Source organism: Haliotis cracherodii, unplaced genomic scaffold (genome assembly GCF_022045235.1).
Source record: "Haliotis cracherodii isolate W230 unplaced genomic scaffold, xgHalCrac1.p SCAF_21, whole genome shotgun sequence".
Classification (NCBI taxonomy): Eukaryota; Metazoa; Mollusca; class Gastropoda; order Lepetellida; family Haliotidae; genus Haliotis; species Haliotis cracherodii.
Genome location: NW_027266277.1, coordinates 3,434,641 through 3,454,569, shown reverse-complemented (window position 1 = coordinate 3,454,569; position 19,929 = coordinate 3,434,641). Strand labels below are relative to the sequence as shown.

At 40.9% G+C, this 19,929-nt stretch overlaps 1 protein-coding gene across 1 annotated transcript; it reads right to left on the bottom strand.

The window, feature by feature from the left end:
• Nucleotides 1–4,362: 4,362 nt before the first annotated feature.
• Nucleotides 4,363–13,230, bottom strand: LOC139470841 (translocon-associated protein subunit gamma-like). The gene is made up of 5 exons (XM_071253155.1): nt 13,062–13,230; nt 11,249–11,375; nt 7,722–7,814; nt 6,552–6,683; nt 4,363–4,539 (listed from the first exon to the last, which is right to left on the bottom strand). The coding sequence occupies exons 1-5, from the start codon at nt 13,192–13,194 to the stop codon at nt 4,473–4,475; spliced, it is 552 nt and encodes a 183-aa protein (XP_071109256.1). The 5' UTR covers nt 13,195–13,230; the 3' UTR covers nt 4,363–4,472.
• Nucleotides 13,231–19,929: the final 6,699 nt, after the last annotated feature.

Here is a 19,929-nt window from a genome sequence, read left to right as displayed (position 1 = left end):
ATGTCCACCCTATTGTGTACCAGGTATGTGTATGTTCACCCTGTTGTGTACCAGGTATATGTATGTCCACCCTATTGTGTACCAGGTATGTGTATGTCCATACTATTGTGCACCAGGTATATGTATGTCCACCCTATTGTGTACCAGGTATGTGTATGTCCACCCTGTTGTGCACCAGGTATGTGTATGTCCACCCTGTTGTGTACCAGGTATATGTATGTCCACCCTATTGTGCACCAGGTATGTGTATGTCCACCCTATTGTGCACCAGGTATGTGTATGTCCATACTATTGTGTACCAGGTATGTGTATGTCCACCCTATTGTGTACCAGGTATGTGTATGTCCATACTATTGTGCACCAGGTATGTGTATGTCCACCCTGTTGTGCACCAGGTATGTGTATGTCCACCCTATTGTGTACCAGGTATGTGTATGTCCATACTATTGTGTACCAGGTATGTGTATGTCCACCCTATTGTGTACCAGGTATGTGTATGTCCATACTATTGTGTACCAGGTATGTGTATGTCCACCCTGTTGTGCACCAGGTATGTGTATGTCCACCCTGTTGTGCACCAGGTATGTGTATGTCCACCCTATTGTGTGCCAGGTATATGTATGTCCATACTATTGTGTACCAGGTATGTGTATGTCCATACTATTGTGCACCAGGTATGTGTATGTCCACCCTGTTGTGCACCAGGTATGTGTATGTCCACCCTATTGTGTACCAGGTATGTGTATGTCCATACTATTGTGCACCTGGTATGTGTATGTCCACCCTGTTGTGCACCAGGTATGTGTATGTCCACCCTATTGTGTACCAGGTATGTGTATGTCCATACTATTGTGTACCAGGTATGTGTATGTCCACCCTGTTGTGCACCAGGTATGTGTATGTCCATACTATTGTGTACCAGGTATGTGTATGTCCACCCTGTTGTGCACCAGGTATGTGTATGTCCACCCTATTGTGTACCAGGTATGTGTATGTCCACCCTGTTGTGCACCAGGTATGTGTATGTCCACCCTATTGTGTACCAGGTATGTGTATGTCCATACTATTGTGTACCAGGTATGTGTATGTCCACCCTGTTGTGTACCAGGTATATGTATGTCCACCCTATTGTGTACCAGGTATGTGTATGTCCATACTATTGTGCACCAGGTATGTGTATGTCCACCCTGTTGTGCACCAGGTATGTGTATGTCCACCCTATTGTGTACCAGGTATGTGTATGTCCATACTATTGTGTACCAGGTATGTGTATGTCCACCCTATTGTGTACCAGGTATGTGTATGTCCATACTATTGTGTACCAGGTATGTGTATGTCCACCCTGTTGTGCACCAGGTATGTGTATGTCCACCCTATTGTGTACCAGGTATGTGTATGTCCATACTATTGTGTACCAGGTATGTGTATGTCCACCCTATTGTGTACCAGGTATGTGTATGTCCATACTATTGTGTACCAGGTATGTGTATGTCCACCCTGTTGTGCACCAGGTATGTGTATGTCCACCCTGTTGTGCACCAGGTATGTGTATGTCCATACTATTGTGTACCAGGTATATGTATGTCCATACTATTGTGTGCCAGGTATATGTATGTCCATACTATTGTGTACCAGGTATATGTATGTCCATACTATTGTGTACCAGGTATATGTATGTCCATACTATTGTGTACCAGGTATGTGTATGTCCATACTATTGTGCACCAGGTATGTGTATGTCCATACTATTGTGTGCCAGGTATGTGTATGTCCATACTATTGTGCACCAGGTATGTGTATGTCCACCCTGTTGTGCACCAGGTATGTGTATGTCCATACTATTGTGTACCAGGTATATGTATGTCCATACTATTGTGTACCAGGTATGTGTATGTCCATACTATTGTTTACCAGGTATATGTATGTCCACCCTGTTGTGCACCAGGTATGTGTATGTCCATACTATTGTGTACCAGGTATGTGTATGTCCACCCTGGTGTGCACCAGGTATGTGTATGTTCACCCTATTGTGCACCTGGTATGTGTATGTCCACCCTATTGTGCACCAGGTATGTGTATGTCCATACTATTGTGTACCAGGTATGTGTATGTCCGCCCTGTTGTGTACCAGGTATGTGTATGTCCACCCTATTGTGTACCAGGTATGTGTATGTCCATACTATTGTGTACCAGGTATGTGTATGTCCACCCTATTGTGTACCAGGTATGTGTATGTCCACCCTATTGTGCACCAGGTATGTGTATGTCCATACTATTGTGCACCAGGTATGTGTATGTCCACCCTGTTGTGCACCAGGTATGTGTATGTCCACCCTGTTGTGCACCAGGTATGTGTATGTCCACCCTGTTGTGCACCAGGTATGTGTATGTCCACCCTATTGTGCACCAGGTATGTGTATGTCCACCCTGTTGTGTACCAGGTATGTGTATGTCCACCCTGTTGTGCACCAGGTATGTGTATGTCCACCCTGTTGTGCACCAGGTATGTGTATGTCCACCCTATTGTGTACCAGGTATGTGTATGTCCACCCTGTTGTGCACCAGGTATGTGTATGTCCACCCTGTTGTGTACCAGGTATGTGTATGTCCACCCTGTTGTGCACCAGGTATGTGTATGTCCACCCTGTTGTGCACCAGGTATATGTATGTCCACCCTGTTGTGTACCAGGTATGTGTATGTCCACCCTATTGTGTACCAGGTATGTGTATGTCCACCCTATTGTGCACCAGGTATGTGTATGTCCATACTATTGTGCACCAGGTATGTGTATGTCCACCCTGTTGTGCACCAGGTATGTGTATGTCCACCCTATTGTGCACCAGGTATGTGTATGTCCACCCTATTGTGCACCTGGTATGTGTATGTCCACCCTATTGTGCACCAGGTATGTGTATGTCCACCCTATTGTGCACCAGGTATGTGCTTGTCCACCCTATTGTGTACCAGGTATGTGTATGTCCACCCTGTTGTGTACGAGGTATATGTATGTCCATACTATTGTGTACCAGGTATGTGTATGTCCATACTATTGTGCACCAGGTATGTGCTTGTCCACCTTATTGTGCACCAGGTATGTGTATGTCCACCCTGCTGTGTACCAGGTATGTGTATGTTCACCCTGTTGTGTACGAGGTATATGTATGTCCATACTATTGTGTACCAGGTATGTGTATGTCCATACTATTGTGAACCAGGTATGTGTATGTCCACCCTGTTGTGCACCAGGTATGTGTATGTCCACCCTGGTGTGCACCAGGTTTGTGTATGTCCACCCTATTGTGCACCAGGTATGTGTACGTTCACCCTATTGTGCACAAGGTATGTGTATGTCCACCCTGTTGTGCACCAGGTATGTGTATGTCCATACTGTTGTGCACCAGGAATGTGTATGTCCACCCTGTTGTGCACCAGGTATGTGCATTTCCTTGTAAAGTATACCTGGTCAGCTTGCTGAGGGGGTCAACCTCTTCGGTCATGTGGACAAGGCATCCGACCATGAATCAGAAGTTCCATGGTTCGAATCCAATCAAGGGACTCAGACATTTTATGGCAACTATATTCGCGCCCGTTGTGGAGCTGAGCATATTCATGATAAACACAGTAAATCTCATTACCCTAACATATGGCCTGGGACATGCCTTCTGTTGACTGGGGAAGCTTGCTGATTGGGCAGACCACTTTCGTAATGTGGGCAAGGCATCCAAACTTGGTAAGAATGTCTCTGGTTCCTATCACAGGACATGGAAATTTTACAGCCATTACACTTACTGATCATATGCCTTGAATGCACGACCTACATACTTTGTACCCACAATGTTGGTACTGAAATGTTGAAGAATTGTTTTAATGTTGAAGAATTGTTGAGGCAGACGAGGCTTTCATAATGTTTCATTATACAAAACAAACTTCTGTTGCCATTGGGATTTCAAATTCCTACTTGTATTTTTTTTTTTAAAATCAAGTATAAAACTAAAATGCTTAAAAAACAAAAAAGTAGTTAAAGAAAGTGATTTGCTATCATACAGTTCTCATTTTTTAGAAAGATTGCCTTGGAAGAGCTTTTGTCAGCCATAACTGAATATGATATAATGAATATGACAATTTCAATCCTTCAAGTTCATCTTCAAGATCATATTATATATACTTGGCTTACATTGGCAGGCAATTGTTATCACAGCTGAAACTCAAGTTGGTACAACTGCATGCCATGTGTCTTCAACAGATATACAAAGCACCTGCTGAACTGATCCAACCTATTCAAAACGTATCCCTGGATGAATACATCACTGTAACCCGAATATCTCAATTCCCCCCACCAGGAAGAAAAACAGACACAAGCGTTTGTAAATAAATGAATAAAATGTTTTATTTTTTACTTGAAACCATATGTATGACATTTGATAAATTTCTATTTCTAGAACATCATGATGAAATAGCTGTCGTTGACCTTTTACTTCGAGCTGGTGGAAAACAGAGCCAGCAGACCTGCTGAGGCGCCCACGGAAACCACATAATTCCTGGCAGGTTGTCAAGGAAACAATTCAGTGGAAATACATAGAAAAGAGTAAGAAGATGAATGGAATGAGAGATTCAGACTTAAGTTAAAGTCAATGTTTTTGCCAACTGGTTGTTGATACAATACATGCTAGCTGAGGACCTTTCACTTGTTTCATATAACATTACAAAGTGTGAGTGGTTCAAACACTGCTTTAAACAGAAATTAAGTCATATCACAATGTCACAGATTAATCAGGAAGAAAGCCTTAGTTATGTATGATATGTAGGCAATACACTCTGGTGAAATCAAAGTATTGATGCTGACAAACCAACGATCTCAATGGCAGAGTCTGGTTGTCAGGCCGATTCTTGTTGCAAGTCAAAGGGAAGCAACTCTTCACTGCGAGTTGTGTTACCTCAAGCCGGTTGTCGTCTTCCGGAGGCAAGGGAGACAACTGACAATAACAGTCCTGTTACCACCCTTGCCAAACTAGCCAGGAATTCCGGAGTTATATTTTGGCTGCACTAACGAGTCTATGCATAGTCCAAACAAAATGGTGTAACAAACTAGACATCCGCTTCCTAAACAACATGGATTTTAACATGACGATTTCGGTCAATTGCAGGATTTGCAAAGCATGTGTACCACCAACTAGGCGTCCACAGGTATTTTGCATATCTTTTCATGTTTTTTATCAAGGTGCTCAAGTGATTTGATGTACCTTGTGAGGTAGGACCCGTTATATTATAATATAGATCTTAATTATCCATCAGATCGTATTTACTGGGCGCCGCCATTTTGTTTGAAGCTAATGTAAATATGGGAGGTGAAATCTGTTTGTTGTTTAATGCCGCAATGAGCAATATTCCAGCTATACAACAGCAGTCAGTAAATAATCAAGTATTGACCAGACAATCCATGGATTGACATCATGAGCAATAGGGACATGATGACATGCATCAACCAAGTTTAAAGTTGCACTGGACAATGTTCCATCTATTTGCCAGTGGCCTGGGAACAATCCAGTATGGACCAGACACTCCAGTGCTTCATGTTGTGAGCAATGATCCATGCTGTCGAGATGCAACGACGCACCGAATCTGACCATCTGACGCATGAAGTTGGCTCTTCAGAGAAATAGGCAGGTGGGGAGCAGTTCTGACCCATCATCCCCAAGGGGTGCTTCATATAATTAAACAATGTGACAAGTATTGTTGTTAATATGATTCCGAAATGGGCCCAACTTCTCTCAACTGTGCCATATACACCTTCACCAAGACACTAAACTTCAAGGAATTTCTAACAGGGCCCTAAAATGTAGCCCGGCAATGGTAAGCTTAACACGGTTTTATGTGATGCACAAATGTAGAGAATGGATGCACAAAACGTCTATACTTTGTCCCTGTCAAGGTTACCACTGCCAGGCAATAACCTTGGCAGGACATATTCATTCATCAGTTCAGTACCTACAACGCACCAAGACCAGTAATGGCTGTCTGTTACTTCATCCATCAAGCATGAATGAATGAATGAGTGAGTGAGTGAGTGAGTGAGTGAGTGAGTGAGTGAGTGAGTGAGTGAGTGAGTGAGTGAGTGAGTGAGTGAGTGAGTGAGTGAGTGAGTGAGTGAGTGAGTGAGTGAGTGAGTGAGTGAGTGAGTGAGTGAGTGAGCGAGCGAGCGAGCGAGGTTTTGCACTGCTTTTTGCAATATTCCAGCAATATCAAGGCAGGGGACACCAGAAATGGTCTTCACACATTGTACCAATGATGGGAATCGGCGTGACAAGCTTCAACCACAAGGCTACCCGACTGCCCCCATCAATCATGACCACTGCCCACTTGATCAATGATTCATTCCACTACCTTATTTCACTACTTTTCAGAACTCTTATATATTGCCAGCAAGGACCCTTAGAATTCATCATTGGTGGCCCTCTGGACCCCAGCTTTGGTACGTCAAGGTAAAACCCTGCACAACCACACACCCTCATCAACACTCAGTGTTCCGTGTACAGAAAACTAGAAAGGATACAGATTGGGGTTGAAGTTTTTCAGGGCGTAGAACGACACCACTATCAGCAACACGAGGTAGAGGGCGTTGTTGTAGAAAATGGAAAAAGTTGTAGCTTCGTAGTCAGCAACTTCATTTTTCTTCCACAGGATTCTGGAACAGTAATGTATGAACATTAGCCACATTAGCCACACTACCCAGGTAGCTGGGTATAAACAGATTGCTAACATACATTCATAAACATTTACAGCAGGGTATTAATGAAATAGTCATCTAATCCTGTGATCCTGGGATCTTCACTGTCATCACTTACATCACCACTGTCATCGTCTTCATCACCACTGTCATCACCTACACCATCAACGTCACTGCCTACATCAATATTATAGCCTACATAATAAATGTCATCACAAACATCACCACTGTCATAGTCTACAGTATCTATTATCACCTTCATCATCTGTCATCATCTGTCATCACCTACATCACCACTGTCATCACCACTGTCATCACCTACATCACCGTCATTGCCAACATCACCAGTCATCACCAACACCACTGTCATCACCTACATCAACATCACCACTGTCATCACCTACATCAACATCACCACTGTCATCACCTACATCAACATCACCACTGTCATCACCTACATCAACATCACCACTGTCATCACCTACATCAACATCACCACTGTCATCGCCTACATCACCACTTTCATCACCCACACCATCAACATCACTGCCTACATCAGTGTTATAGCCTACATAATAAATGTCACCACAAACATCACCACTGTCATAGTCTACAGTATCTATTATCACCTACATCATCTGTCATCACCGACATCACACTGTCATCACCACTATCATCATTGTCATCACCTACATCACCGTCATTGCCAAAATCACCAACACCACTGACTTCAACACTGTCATCGCCTACATCACCACTTTCATCACCAACACCATCAACGTCACTGCCTACATCAATGTTATTGCCTACATAATATATCACAAACATCACCACTGTCATCACCTACATCAACATCACCACTGTCATCGCCTACATCACCACTGTCATCACCTACAGTATCTGTTATCACCTACATCGCCACTGCCATCGCCTATGTAACCACTGTTGTAACCACTGTTGTAACCACTGTTGTCACCAACATCACCTGTACCTCACCTCTCATCCTTCTCCTTCTTGGTCATCTTCTTGTCATCAGCCAGCTTCTTCATCAGCTCCCGGGACACAGCCTCCTCCCTTTTCAATGCAACTCTGAAACAACATCATTCTTTGTCTGAATTTGTCAACAATCTCAACAAGATCACAGTTTCATAACCATCGACAACCCCCCTGGTGATACACCTGTCTCCTGCTGTACCACCAAGCAAGCCAAACAATATTGTTGAAGCTAGCTTAACTTCATGAACAACTTATTCCAAATAACATAAGACACTGTAAATGATCAGACTCCAGTTACCATGGTAATTGTACCTAGTCAAAATACCAAAGTGCCTCACTAAAAGGATGAAGTGAAACTGGTTTAAACATGGCATATGTGTCTTATGGTAATAGTCTGAACTTCTGCTGATTTTAATCATCTCCCCAAGGCAAGGGAATAACTGACCTTAAAAATTTAGATTCCTACCTTGCCAAACTAGGCTGGAATTCGGAGTTATATTTTGGCTGGATTACTGAGTTTATGCAAAGTCTAATTAAATCCCTTAACAGTATCGACATCAAGTTCACAAACAACATGGCAACTGCCATGCCAAATTCATCCAATTGCACGATTTGCAGAGCATGTGTACCGTCAACTGAGCGTCAGATATTTTCCAAATCTTTTCATGTTTTTAATGAAGGTGCTCAAATGATCTGATGCACTTCATGAGGTAAAACCTGTTTTATAACAATAAAGATCTTTATTATTGATGAGATAATATGAGCACCTCCATTTTGTATGAAGCAAATTAAAGTGATATGAGAGGTGGAATTTGATTGGTCAAGAGGGACATAGAAGGGACATAACTCATATTAGCCATTGGTGGTGCTACAAATACAATCGAGTCCAGAAATTCCAACCAAGTTTAGCAAGGATGGAAACTGGACTTTTAGTCAGTTAACTCGCCTGCCTCAGGAAGATGATAATAATGTGACAGATCATCTGATACCATGCTGCAGTTTAACATGGATACCCCACTGACACTCTACTGACTTCCTTCAACTGTATGCCAGGTACGACAACGCCAACACAATTCTCTAAACGTCATCAACAACCCACAAAGGCAGTTGTTATTACAAGAGGCATGAAACATATTTGGAAGGAAGTGAGTGATTGTCAGGCCTCAGAGTACAATTGCTTCCCTTAGAGTCATGGCTGTCAACTGTTTTCAGGGAGCCAATGTGAAATTTAAGAAGCCATGTGAAAAAGGAGCCAAACTTTAAGATTATGGTCAGTAATGTATGATACTGTTAAACAAATCAAATCTGTAAAACTGAAGCAAAACCGATTCCTACCCTTGGTTCAACAAACTTTGTTGTTTATAATGTTGTTGCAAATACTCGACAAGACTATCAATTATTTATTTTACCTCACAATTCTCATGATGATCTTTAGATTTTTAGAGTGAAATTTTAGTTCAGTCAATCAGTATTTATAAAGATATTGTATTTCTGTCTCTAATATTATGCAGTTAGGGATATCAGGTCGCCAGCTTGAGTTTGCCAAGTAGCAAGTGGCGACTGTTTACATAATATTGGTCGCCATGTGGAACTAGTTGCAACTTTGAGGCATGAGTGTTTATAACATGAGTCAGAGCAGCATGACTGACCATATGATCCTCACTGGTAGGCTCCTAATAGCAATCTGTGCCCCAGCCTGAAATTGTCTCTTGAAATAGGGGGCTCTTATTAGAATATCATTTTGGTGAAAAAAAGAGAGTTGAAAGATAAATTTTGTGGTTTATGCGGACAGCCTGAAATGTTTATATGCAACAGATATATTTTTCCAGAACTTAATTGCCAATAATCAAGGGTGCATATAACCATGATAACACACGAGTGTGTATTATACGTGAATAAATAAGTCTTTTGTACATTGATCAATCAGAAGGGGTGCTAATTGGGATTGTTCACTAGCCAATATATTAGCAAATAACGCCATGGGCGCATATTAGAGCAGAGCGCTTATTACGTCGAATACGGTATTTCAGATTTCTATACGGACTATGATCAGTTGATTGTACAAGACCAAACAAAATATCACTGTGATTAAATCCTGCAGGGTATCAGGTTGTCCCCAGACTTTTTCCAAGTGTACCCGATTTTGGAAGTAGTGCCAAAGTCTATGTCATAAATGTATCCATGATTGGTTCACTGCCTTCTACATGGCCGCTCCCCTCAGAATTCCATTGAGAGTAAATAAAACCACACTTTCATTGTGTGCAATCTAAAGTACTTACAGTATGTGACTCTGCCTTACTTTAGGGTTTTACCTTGACCTCATTGGAAAGAGGAGGTTACTGTCAGACACTAAAAATAGTGCAATTTAGCAATTATTTCAAAAGTAAACAGATTTTTGTCATCATAGACAGTGGATGGGAAAGAAATGTTTCAACTACAGTCAAACCTCGATGTGTCAGCCTTATGGGGAACTGGGGAATAGTTCAAAATATCCGGGGTTCAAGACATCAGAGGAATTTAAGGCTTAATTTGGGTACTTGGGTTTCCCAAATGAGTTCAAACAAACCGGGAATTTGACACATCCAAGTTCAACTGTATATGTATTCTATTTTCTGATGGTTGATTTGGGCTCTGTTAGCTCAACTATGTAAACAACAAATATTAAGAAATGGGATTCCGACCCCATTATCATCAAAAGTATGTACGAGTGTGTGCAAACAGGCACAGTATAAATATCCATTATTATTTTAGCTAGACAGCAACAAGTAGTTTGAGATAACCTCAGTGGGGTTTGAGATGAGGACAATCAACAGTCTGTGGCTCAATCATCTCTCACCATTCCTATAATCACAGTGACATCTCCGTGTCAGTTAAACTTAGTATCTGCAGATAAATAATGAATCTTTTAATACCTTGCCTTTGTTTATGCACATGATTATCATGATGATGAGGATAACCATTTTTGTTTGTTGTTAAACTCAGCTTTCATCAATATTCCAGCTATATGACAGCAGTCTACAAATAATCCAGTCTGGACCAGACTATCCAGTGATTGACATCACAAGCCTCAATCTATGCAATTGGGATACAATAACAAGCATGAACCAAGTCAGCAAGCCTGACCACCCAGTCTGGTTTGTTTCTTCTTAAAGCAAGCATGGGTTGCTGAAGACCTATTCTCCACCCGGATCTTCACGGGTCTTAACCATTTTTAATGTCCTTGGAGACTAAACTTGGATGTTTTTCAAGTGAAAAAAAGAATTACAAAATATTTGGGTTTCGCTTCACATGACTAGATAACCATGCCTGGATATGGTTCATTTGCAGTTCTTGAAAAAAGGCTCAAGGTTGGAAGAAAGGAAAATTGCGCACTGTTATGCTGTCCCTTATATTTAACCTTGCTACTCATTCAAACTGAACTACTGTTTCTGCGCTCAATTTCTCACTCAATTTCTATGATTTAAAAAGGTATTACCTAATAGCTCTGTGAAAATGTTTGTCTAACAATGCAAGTTGAGTGTACTTACTTGTGCTTTAAAACAAACTTGACATTTTTGTAAGCAAAAGCTACAAAATAGGTGCTGACAAGAGACATGGCTGCGAACAGGATCCCTGACTGATATAGATCCATCTGGTGAATCCTCCAGAACAGCCCTGGAAAAACAAGAACTCATATGTAGTAATTGTGCTTGTCTATATTGATCATCTTTATCACTTACAACTGGAACCACAGGAGTAAAACATTTATACATAATTGTACAAGGTCCCAAGGTGTCTTAAATTTCAGTGCCACACTCAAAGTACGGGGCGTTTGTGATATTGACAACTATGCTCTTGTATCAATACAAGTTGCCATAGGCTTGGAACATAATCATCATGTAATACCTTGTATATTTACTAAATAGCCTGCAACCTCGGGGTATCGCGGTACTTGTCATGTACGCGAAACAGAACAAAATGCACTCACTAACCTTTATGTTTATTCGTGTTCTCTGTATCAGATATCATTCATGTTATCAAACAATGCATATTTTACTGATAAAAGTTTATTATTTACATCAGTAGCTCCGAGTAAAAGCCGGGCCTCGCGCTCTGTTTGACAAGGGAGAGAACTCCATCGTATCGCGGTACAGAGAAAAGTTGTGTATGGAGGTCCGAATTGGACAAAAAGAGGACATAATTCTACCAACCACTTGATATGATCATGCCAGACATCAGTGATTTGTCCAGACAAGTGCAAAGACAGCACAAGTAAAATTCTAAATGTGTTATCAGCAATAGGTATTCAATGCATATTTACCGAAAAGTAAGAGAAAAATATTTTTATAAGTCAACATCAAAATATGAGAAATGATATTTTAAGAGTGTTTAAAAAAAATTGGATGACAATAATTTGTCACAAAATGGAAAAATGTTATAAGTCAACAATAAATATATAAAAAGCACTCCTAGTATGCCCAAAGTATGTATTTATCTTTTGATTCATAGTGAAGAACGTATTTCTAAGTTTGGCATTATGGCCCTTATGATCTCCCAATAGATTCTGGGCACAGAGCGGGAAAAAATGTGCGGACTACGTAACTTCCGTTACCTCAATAGTCGCCATGAATATGCAGATGGTCTAGTTCAGGTCGATAGAGAAAGTTTACTTGGGGAACTGCGGGTTATATAGTTGGCCATTGATAGATGGGGGTAAGGCAATATTACAACAGATGCCAGAAATATGTATCAACTGATTAATAACTCCTTACTAACAGCAGACGGAACATTCCGAGGAAATTGAAATTGTTTACGAAGTGAGCACTTCGTGGTTACTGATTTGCATTAAAAGACAGCCGCTAAGAGGCGTGTCCCGCGTGAAATATCGGAAATCACAAATGCCGCGATACGATGAATGCCGCGGTACCATGGGGTCCGAGTATACTGCATGTTTTGTAAATATTACAAAGCTCACGGTATAATTATACATATGCGATCCTTCTTTCCTCCGTCAAGTGTACAAAATTATAAAGTTGTTCATAATATGGCTATCATGTCCTCTAAATACAGATGATAAATGAAACACATCTGGCAGATAGGCTTTAAACAGTGATCGAAAACGGGACGCACCTCCATTTTCAACACTGTTCCAAGTCCATTTCTTGTGATAACTCAAAGAGACACGGTTTTATGGAGAGCAAAAATTAAACAGATTCTTCATAACAAATGTTGGACAAATTCTGAGATGACACAAAACAGACATTGTGATCAGATAGAGGAGTATCTATAACAGGAAGTCTGAAGCCGGTGTCAACGTGGCACGTGTACGCTTCATTTTAATGAAATCGGGGTAATACTTACAAATAGGGATGGCAGAAACGATTAACGCATTTCCATAGAACAAGGCTGATGATTTTGTTGATACATTTCTGCTGAAATCTTGAAGGAGAAGTTCTTCCTCGCGGGAGAGCTTGGCTGTCTTTCCTCCTGCCATCTTGACAATATTTTGTGAAAGGTCGGTGCGACTCGAGTGACGCGTCACTAAAGGGAAATAATCAGTACTTCTGGATGTAAGCCCGCTAAAATATTTATTTCCAAATGCCCTCTGGACACAAGTGTCATAAGCCAGTCTCTGTGCGGCAATCCAGAACGTGACTACTGTTTATGGCCACAGCTTTATCCGAGACAAAATCTCGTTATCCCTCTTATAAACATAAATCTCTAAAAATGTGATAGAAACAAAAATAAGCAAATCAACGTTGAACATTTTATATCAGAGAACACATATACTGTACCAGTCGGTCTGTGTGTTTAATAACATCACAATATTATAAGATTTTGTTTAGAATAGAAAGTTATGAAAATATGAGCGATAAGGTAAACCACTATTATAAACACACATCATAGAAAACATACGGAAAATAAATAAATAAGATTAATTTCAAATATTTTGTTGTTGTAAATCTTTGAACTTACACATTTCATTATATTAAGTTCATTTCTGTGATAAAGCAAGCACATTTTAAATACAGTATATGAATTAACTAACGATTTATTTATTTGTATTTCGATGTACTGAATCATTTAAAAATAATATATATATGTGTACATCTTATGACTGCGAGTTTGTTTCTACCAGGTAATTAATTAATGGTTTACCATAACTTTTAACAGTTCTAATTTGTTTTATCTGTGGCATTGGAAGGCCAAATTATTTATTTGTGTTCCTTCTATAAATGGGTCATTATTTATCAAGAAAACAATGCAAATATACTGCAATAGAAACGAGATTCTCAAACAAATCTCCTAATACTTAAAGCTGGCCCTAGGCGCCGATTGAGGCACCCATTGAGATTTAGCCCTATAATAATATATTACCCACCAGTAAACCCCACCCCTGCATCTGGGAAGCACCTGCTGTTATTTATTGCATAGTCACGTCATCTTTCCCTGGGGGTAGAAGCTTGACAAAACAATGAGACTTGTCACTGCCGGGTAGGATGTAACTGCGACATTTTGAATCAGTGTCAAAACTATGTGATATAAACACGTGTCGGAATACTGTCTGGGAGAGAATCGCGAACTGAGAATAGACACGGTCAACGATAAATATCGAAGGTTAAGTACAAATTTGGTGAGGTAAAAAGTAAGTCGAAAGAGACAAAACAAATGGTTATATCTATATGCTGCAAATATTTCTCACATGGTACGCTGTTCTTTAGAATGTTGTACCACACTCCCCGTTCACAATTACACATGCATACTGATGCTTACAATATCTCACACAATACTGTTGTACCTACGCCAATTATATACCACCCGTCATACGTATCACATGTACATAAAACACATCCTCGTGCTTATATCACACAAAATCGTTATACCAAAGCCAATTCTACCACGCGTCATACGTATCAGATGTACATCAAAACACACACCCATGCTTATCTCATACAATACTGTTATACCTACGCCAATTATACCACGCGTCATACGTATCAGACGTACATCTAAACACACACCCATGCTTATCTCACACACTACTGTTATACCTACGCCAATTCTACCACCCGTCATACGTATCAGACGTATATCAAAACACACACCCATGTTTATCTCACACAATACTGTTATACCTACGCCAATTATACCACGCGTCATACGTATCAGACGTACATCAAAACACACACCCATGCTTATCTCACACAATCCTGTTATACTTACGCCAATTATACCACGCGTCATACGTATCAGACGGACATCAAAACACACACCCATGCTTATCTCACACAATACTGTTATACCTACGCCAATTATACCACGCGTCATACGTATCAGACGTCAATCAAAACACACACCCATGTTTATCTCACACACTACTGTTATACCTACGCCAATCATACCACGCGTCATACGTATCAGACGTACATCAAAACACACACCCATGCTTATCTCACACAATACTGTTATACCTACGCCAATCATACCACGCGTCATACGTATCAGACGTACATCAAAACACACACCCATGCTTATCTCACACAATACTGTTATACCTACGCCAATTATACCACGCGTCATACGTATCAGACGTACATCAAAACACACACCCATGCTTATCTCACACAATACTGTTATACCTACGCCAATTATACCACGCGTTATACGTATCAGACGTACATCTAAACACACACCCATGCTTATCTCACACACTACTGTTATACCTACGCCAATTCTACCACCCGTCATACGTATCAGACGTATATCAAAACACACACCCATGCTTATCTCACACAATACTGTTATACCTACGCCAATTATACCACGCGTCATACGTATCAGACGTACATCTAAACACACACCCATGCTTATCTCACACACTACTGTTATACCTACGCCAATTCTACCACCCGTCATACGTATCAGACGTATATCAAAACACACACCCATGCTTATCTCACACAATACTGTTATACCTACGCCAATTATACCACGCGTCATACGTATCAGACGTACATCAAAACACACACCCATGCTTATCTCACACAATCCTGTTATACCTACGCCAATTATACCACGCGTCATACGTATCAGACGTACATCTAAACACACACCCATGCTTATCTCACACACTACTGTTATACCTACGCCAATTCTACCACCCGTCATACGTATCAGACGTATATCAAAACACACACCCATGCTTATCTCACACAATACTGTTATACCTATGCCAATTATACCACGCGTCATACGTATCAGACGTACATCAAAACACACACCCATGCTTATCTCACACAATCCTGTTATACTTACGCCAATTATACCACGCGTCATACGTATCAGACGGACATCAAAACACACACCCATGCTTATCTCACACAATACTGTTATACCTACGCCAATTATACCACGCGTCATACGTATCAGACGTCAATCAAAACACACACCCATGTTTATCTCACACACTACTGTTATACCTACGCCAATCATACCACGCGTCATACATATCAGACGTACATCAAAACACACACCCATGCTTATCTCACACAATACTGTTATACCTACGCCAATCATACCACGCGTCATACGTATCAGACGTACATCAAAACACACACCCATGCTTATCTCACACAATACTGTTATACCTACGCCAATTATACCACGCGTCATACGTATCAGACGTACATCAAAACACACACCCATGCTTATCTCACACAATACTGTTATACCTACGCCAATCATACCACGCGTCATACGTATCAGACGGACATAAAAACACACACCCATGCTTATCTCACACAATACTGTTATACCTACGCCAATTATACCACGCGTCATACGTATCAGACGTACATCAAAACACACACCCATGCTTATCTCACACAATACTGTTATACCTACGCCAATTATACCACGCGTTATACGTATCAGACGTACATCTAAACACACACCCATGCTTATCTAACACAATACTGTTATACCTACACCAATTCTACCACCCGTCATACGTATCAGACGTACATCAAAACACACACCCATGCTTAACTCACACAATACTGTTATACCAAAGCCAATTATAGCACGCGTCATACGTATCAGACGTACATCAAAACACACAGCCATGCTTATCTCACACAATCCTGTTATACTTTCGCCAATTATACCACGCGTCATACGTATCAGACGTACATCTAAACACACACCCATGCTTATCTCACACAATCCTGTTATACTTACGCCAATTATACCACGCGTCATACGTATCAGACGTACATCTAAACACACACCCATGCTTATCTCACACAAAATCGTCATACCAAAGCCAATTCTTCCACGCGTCATACGTATCAGACGTCAATCAAAACACACACCCATGCTTATCTAACACAATACTGTTATACCTACGCCAATCATACCACGCATCATACGTATCAGACGGACATAAAAACACACACCCATGCTTATCTCACACAATCCTGTTATACTTACGCCAATTATACCACGCGTCATACGTATCAGACGTACATCAAAACACACACCCATGCTTATCTCACACAATACTGTTATACCTACGCCAGTTATACCACGCGTCATACGTATCAGACGTACATCTAAACACACACCCATGCTTATCTCACACAATCCTGTTATACTTTCGCCAATTATACCAAGCGCCATACGTATCAGACGTACATCTAAACACACACCCATGCTTATCTCACACAATACTGTTATACCTACGCCAATCATACCACGCGTCATACGTATCAGACGGACATAAAAACACACACCCATGCTTATCTCACACAATACTGTTATACCTACGCCAATTATACCACGCGTCATACGTATCAGACGTACATCAAAACACACACCCATGCTTATCTCACACAATACTGTTATACCTACGCCAATTATACCACGCGTTATACGTATCAGACGTACATCTAAACACACACCCATGCTTATCTAACACAATACTGTTATACCTACACCAATTCTACCACCCGTCATACGTATCAGACGTACATCAAAACACACACCCATGCTTAACTCACACAATACTGTTATACCAAAGCCAATTATAGCACGCGTCATACGTATCAGACGTACATCAAAACACACAGCCATGCTTATCTCACACAATCCTGTTATACTTTCGCCAATTATACCACGCGTCATACGTATCAGACGTACATCTAAACACACACCCATGCTTATCTCACACAATCCTGTTATACTTACGCCAATTATACCACGCGTCATACGTATCAGACGTACATCTAAACACACACCCATGCTTATCTCACACAAAATCGTCATACCAAAGCCAATTCTTCCACGCGTCATACGTATCAGACGTCAATCAAAACACACACCCATGCTTATCTAACACAATACTGTTATACCTACGCCAATCATACCACGCATCATACGTATCAGACGGACATAAAAACACACACCCATGCTTATCTCACACAATCCTGTTATACTTACGCCAATTATACCACGCGTCATACGTATCAGACGTACATCAAAACACACACCCATGCTTATCTCACACAATACTGTTATACCTACGCCAGTTATACCACGCGTCATACGTATCAGACGTACATCTAAACACACACCCATGCTTATCTCACACAATCCTGTTATACTTTCGCCAATTATACCAAGCGCCATACGTATCAGACGTACATCTAAACACACACCCATGCTTATCTCACACAATACTGTTATACCTACGCCAATTATACCACGCGTTATACGTATCATGCGTACATCAAAACGCATGCTTATTTCATGTACAAGGGATAGAGTTCACACAGTGTGACGTAATAACTATATTTTACGAGTGACGAGGAATAACGGATTATCTGTCCCGAGTGAATTTAATTTTGTAAGTCACGAGACATGGCGCTGAAACGACACCATTCCATCTATGTCGAGGCAGCATGTAAAATTCGATAAAGATCGAGGAAGACAAACTAGTGGTTGATCGCATGATGAACGTCCCACAACGCTGGAGTGCGATGAAACACGCGTGTGGTGTGTGTGTAGTGTGGCGTGGTGTGTTGCAATAATTCATTCGGGAAACAATTTGCGTTTGTAAGCCAAAATGTAGTCATTTAAAAATTATTTTGTTGAAAACATAAATTGATTAAGTGTACATACGCGAACATGATTAATATGCTCCCACAGAAAGACATGCATGCACGTGTAGTTTTTGTGTCAGAGCTTTTTTGCAGTCGTTCAGTTATATACAGTGAATCAAAACTGTATTGTGTATTGACATCCGGTCTCGATTCTATGTTCATAGTTTTCCATGGGAAATACACACGTATAGAAAGAAAATTGGACTCGAGGTCCGCCTTAGAATAGGTCCCCAGCAACATGTGCTGGTCTGAACAGGGGACCAAAAGCCGTATTTTACACCTATGCAACACATGCAAACACATCAGGATATGCTTGCATTGACTGGATTTGCGTATGATTCCCGATAAAAAACTTTTGGTATTTATTTCAAACGAAACCACGCCTTTGAAACATCTTAGGGCTATTGACATGCTTCAAAATGGTAGCCAATATGTTCAAGGTTCTCTGTCTGTGCAGACTTTGAAACAGGTGTACGCAGGCAAAAAATGGTAATGATTGGCCTCCGAAGGGTGTCCCAGGTCAACAACGCACGTTCAGGAGCGATTAATCAGAAACCAGGCTTTATGAAACCGAGCCCAAACAACCAATGAAATCGACACATTCTAGCCAGATGCCAATTTTGTTTAGAGGGTAGAAAATTGGGGAATAGACGATGGTCTCGTGTAATGTTTTGAGATGAGTCCAGATTCAGTCTGGACTTTCTGGATTGGCTTGGATGTACCTGGAATAGTTGTGCCATATGCGCGCCAAGCTGGTCCACGTTTTGTCTTTCAAGACCATATCCTTACTGACTACCTCCTGCAACAAAATCCTAACTGACTACCTCCATCAACAAAACATCATCAGAATGCAATGGCCAGACAAAAGTCCCGACCTTTCCCCAATAAACATGTCTGGGACATGATCGGTAAACGTGTACACCAAGGTCAGTCGCTACGTTAGGGAACAAGGGTTAGACACTGCAAGTGGCGTGGACAAGACTCCCTCGCAATGTCATTTGGACAATGCTACGTGGACAAAAAGAATGTTTGACCAATGGTGGGGGCATGGCGCATTACTGATAATA

Coding starts and splice junctions, on each gene's coding strand:
- LOC139470841 (XM_071253155.1), bottom strand. CDS start 13,194: ATGGCAGGAGGAAAGACAGCCAAGCTCTCCCGCGAGGAAGAACTTCTC. Junction 7,815..11,248: donor AAGTTTGTTTTAAAGCACAA/GTAAGTACACTC, acceptor ATGTTGTTTCAG/AGTTGCATTGAAAAGGGAGG. Junction 6,684..7,721: donor AAGAAGGAGAAGGATGAGAG/GTGAGGTACAGG, acceptor TTACTGTTCCAG/AATCCTGTGGAAGAAAAATG.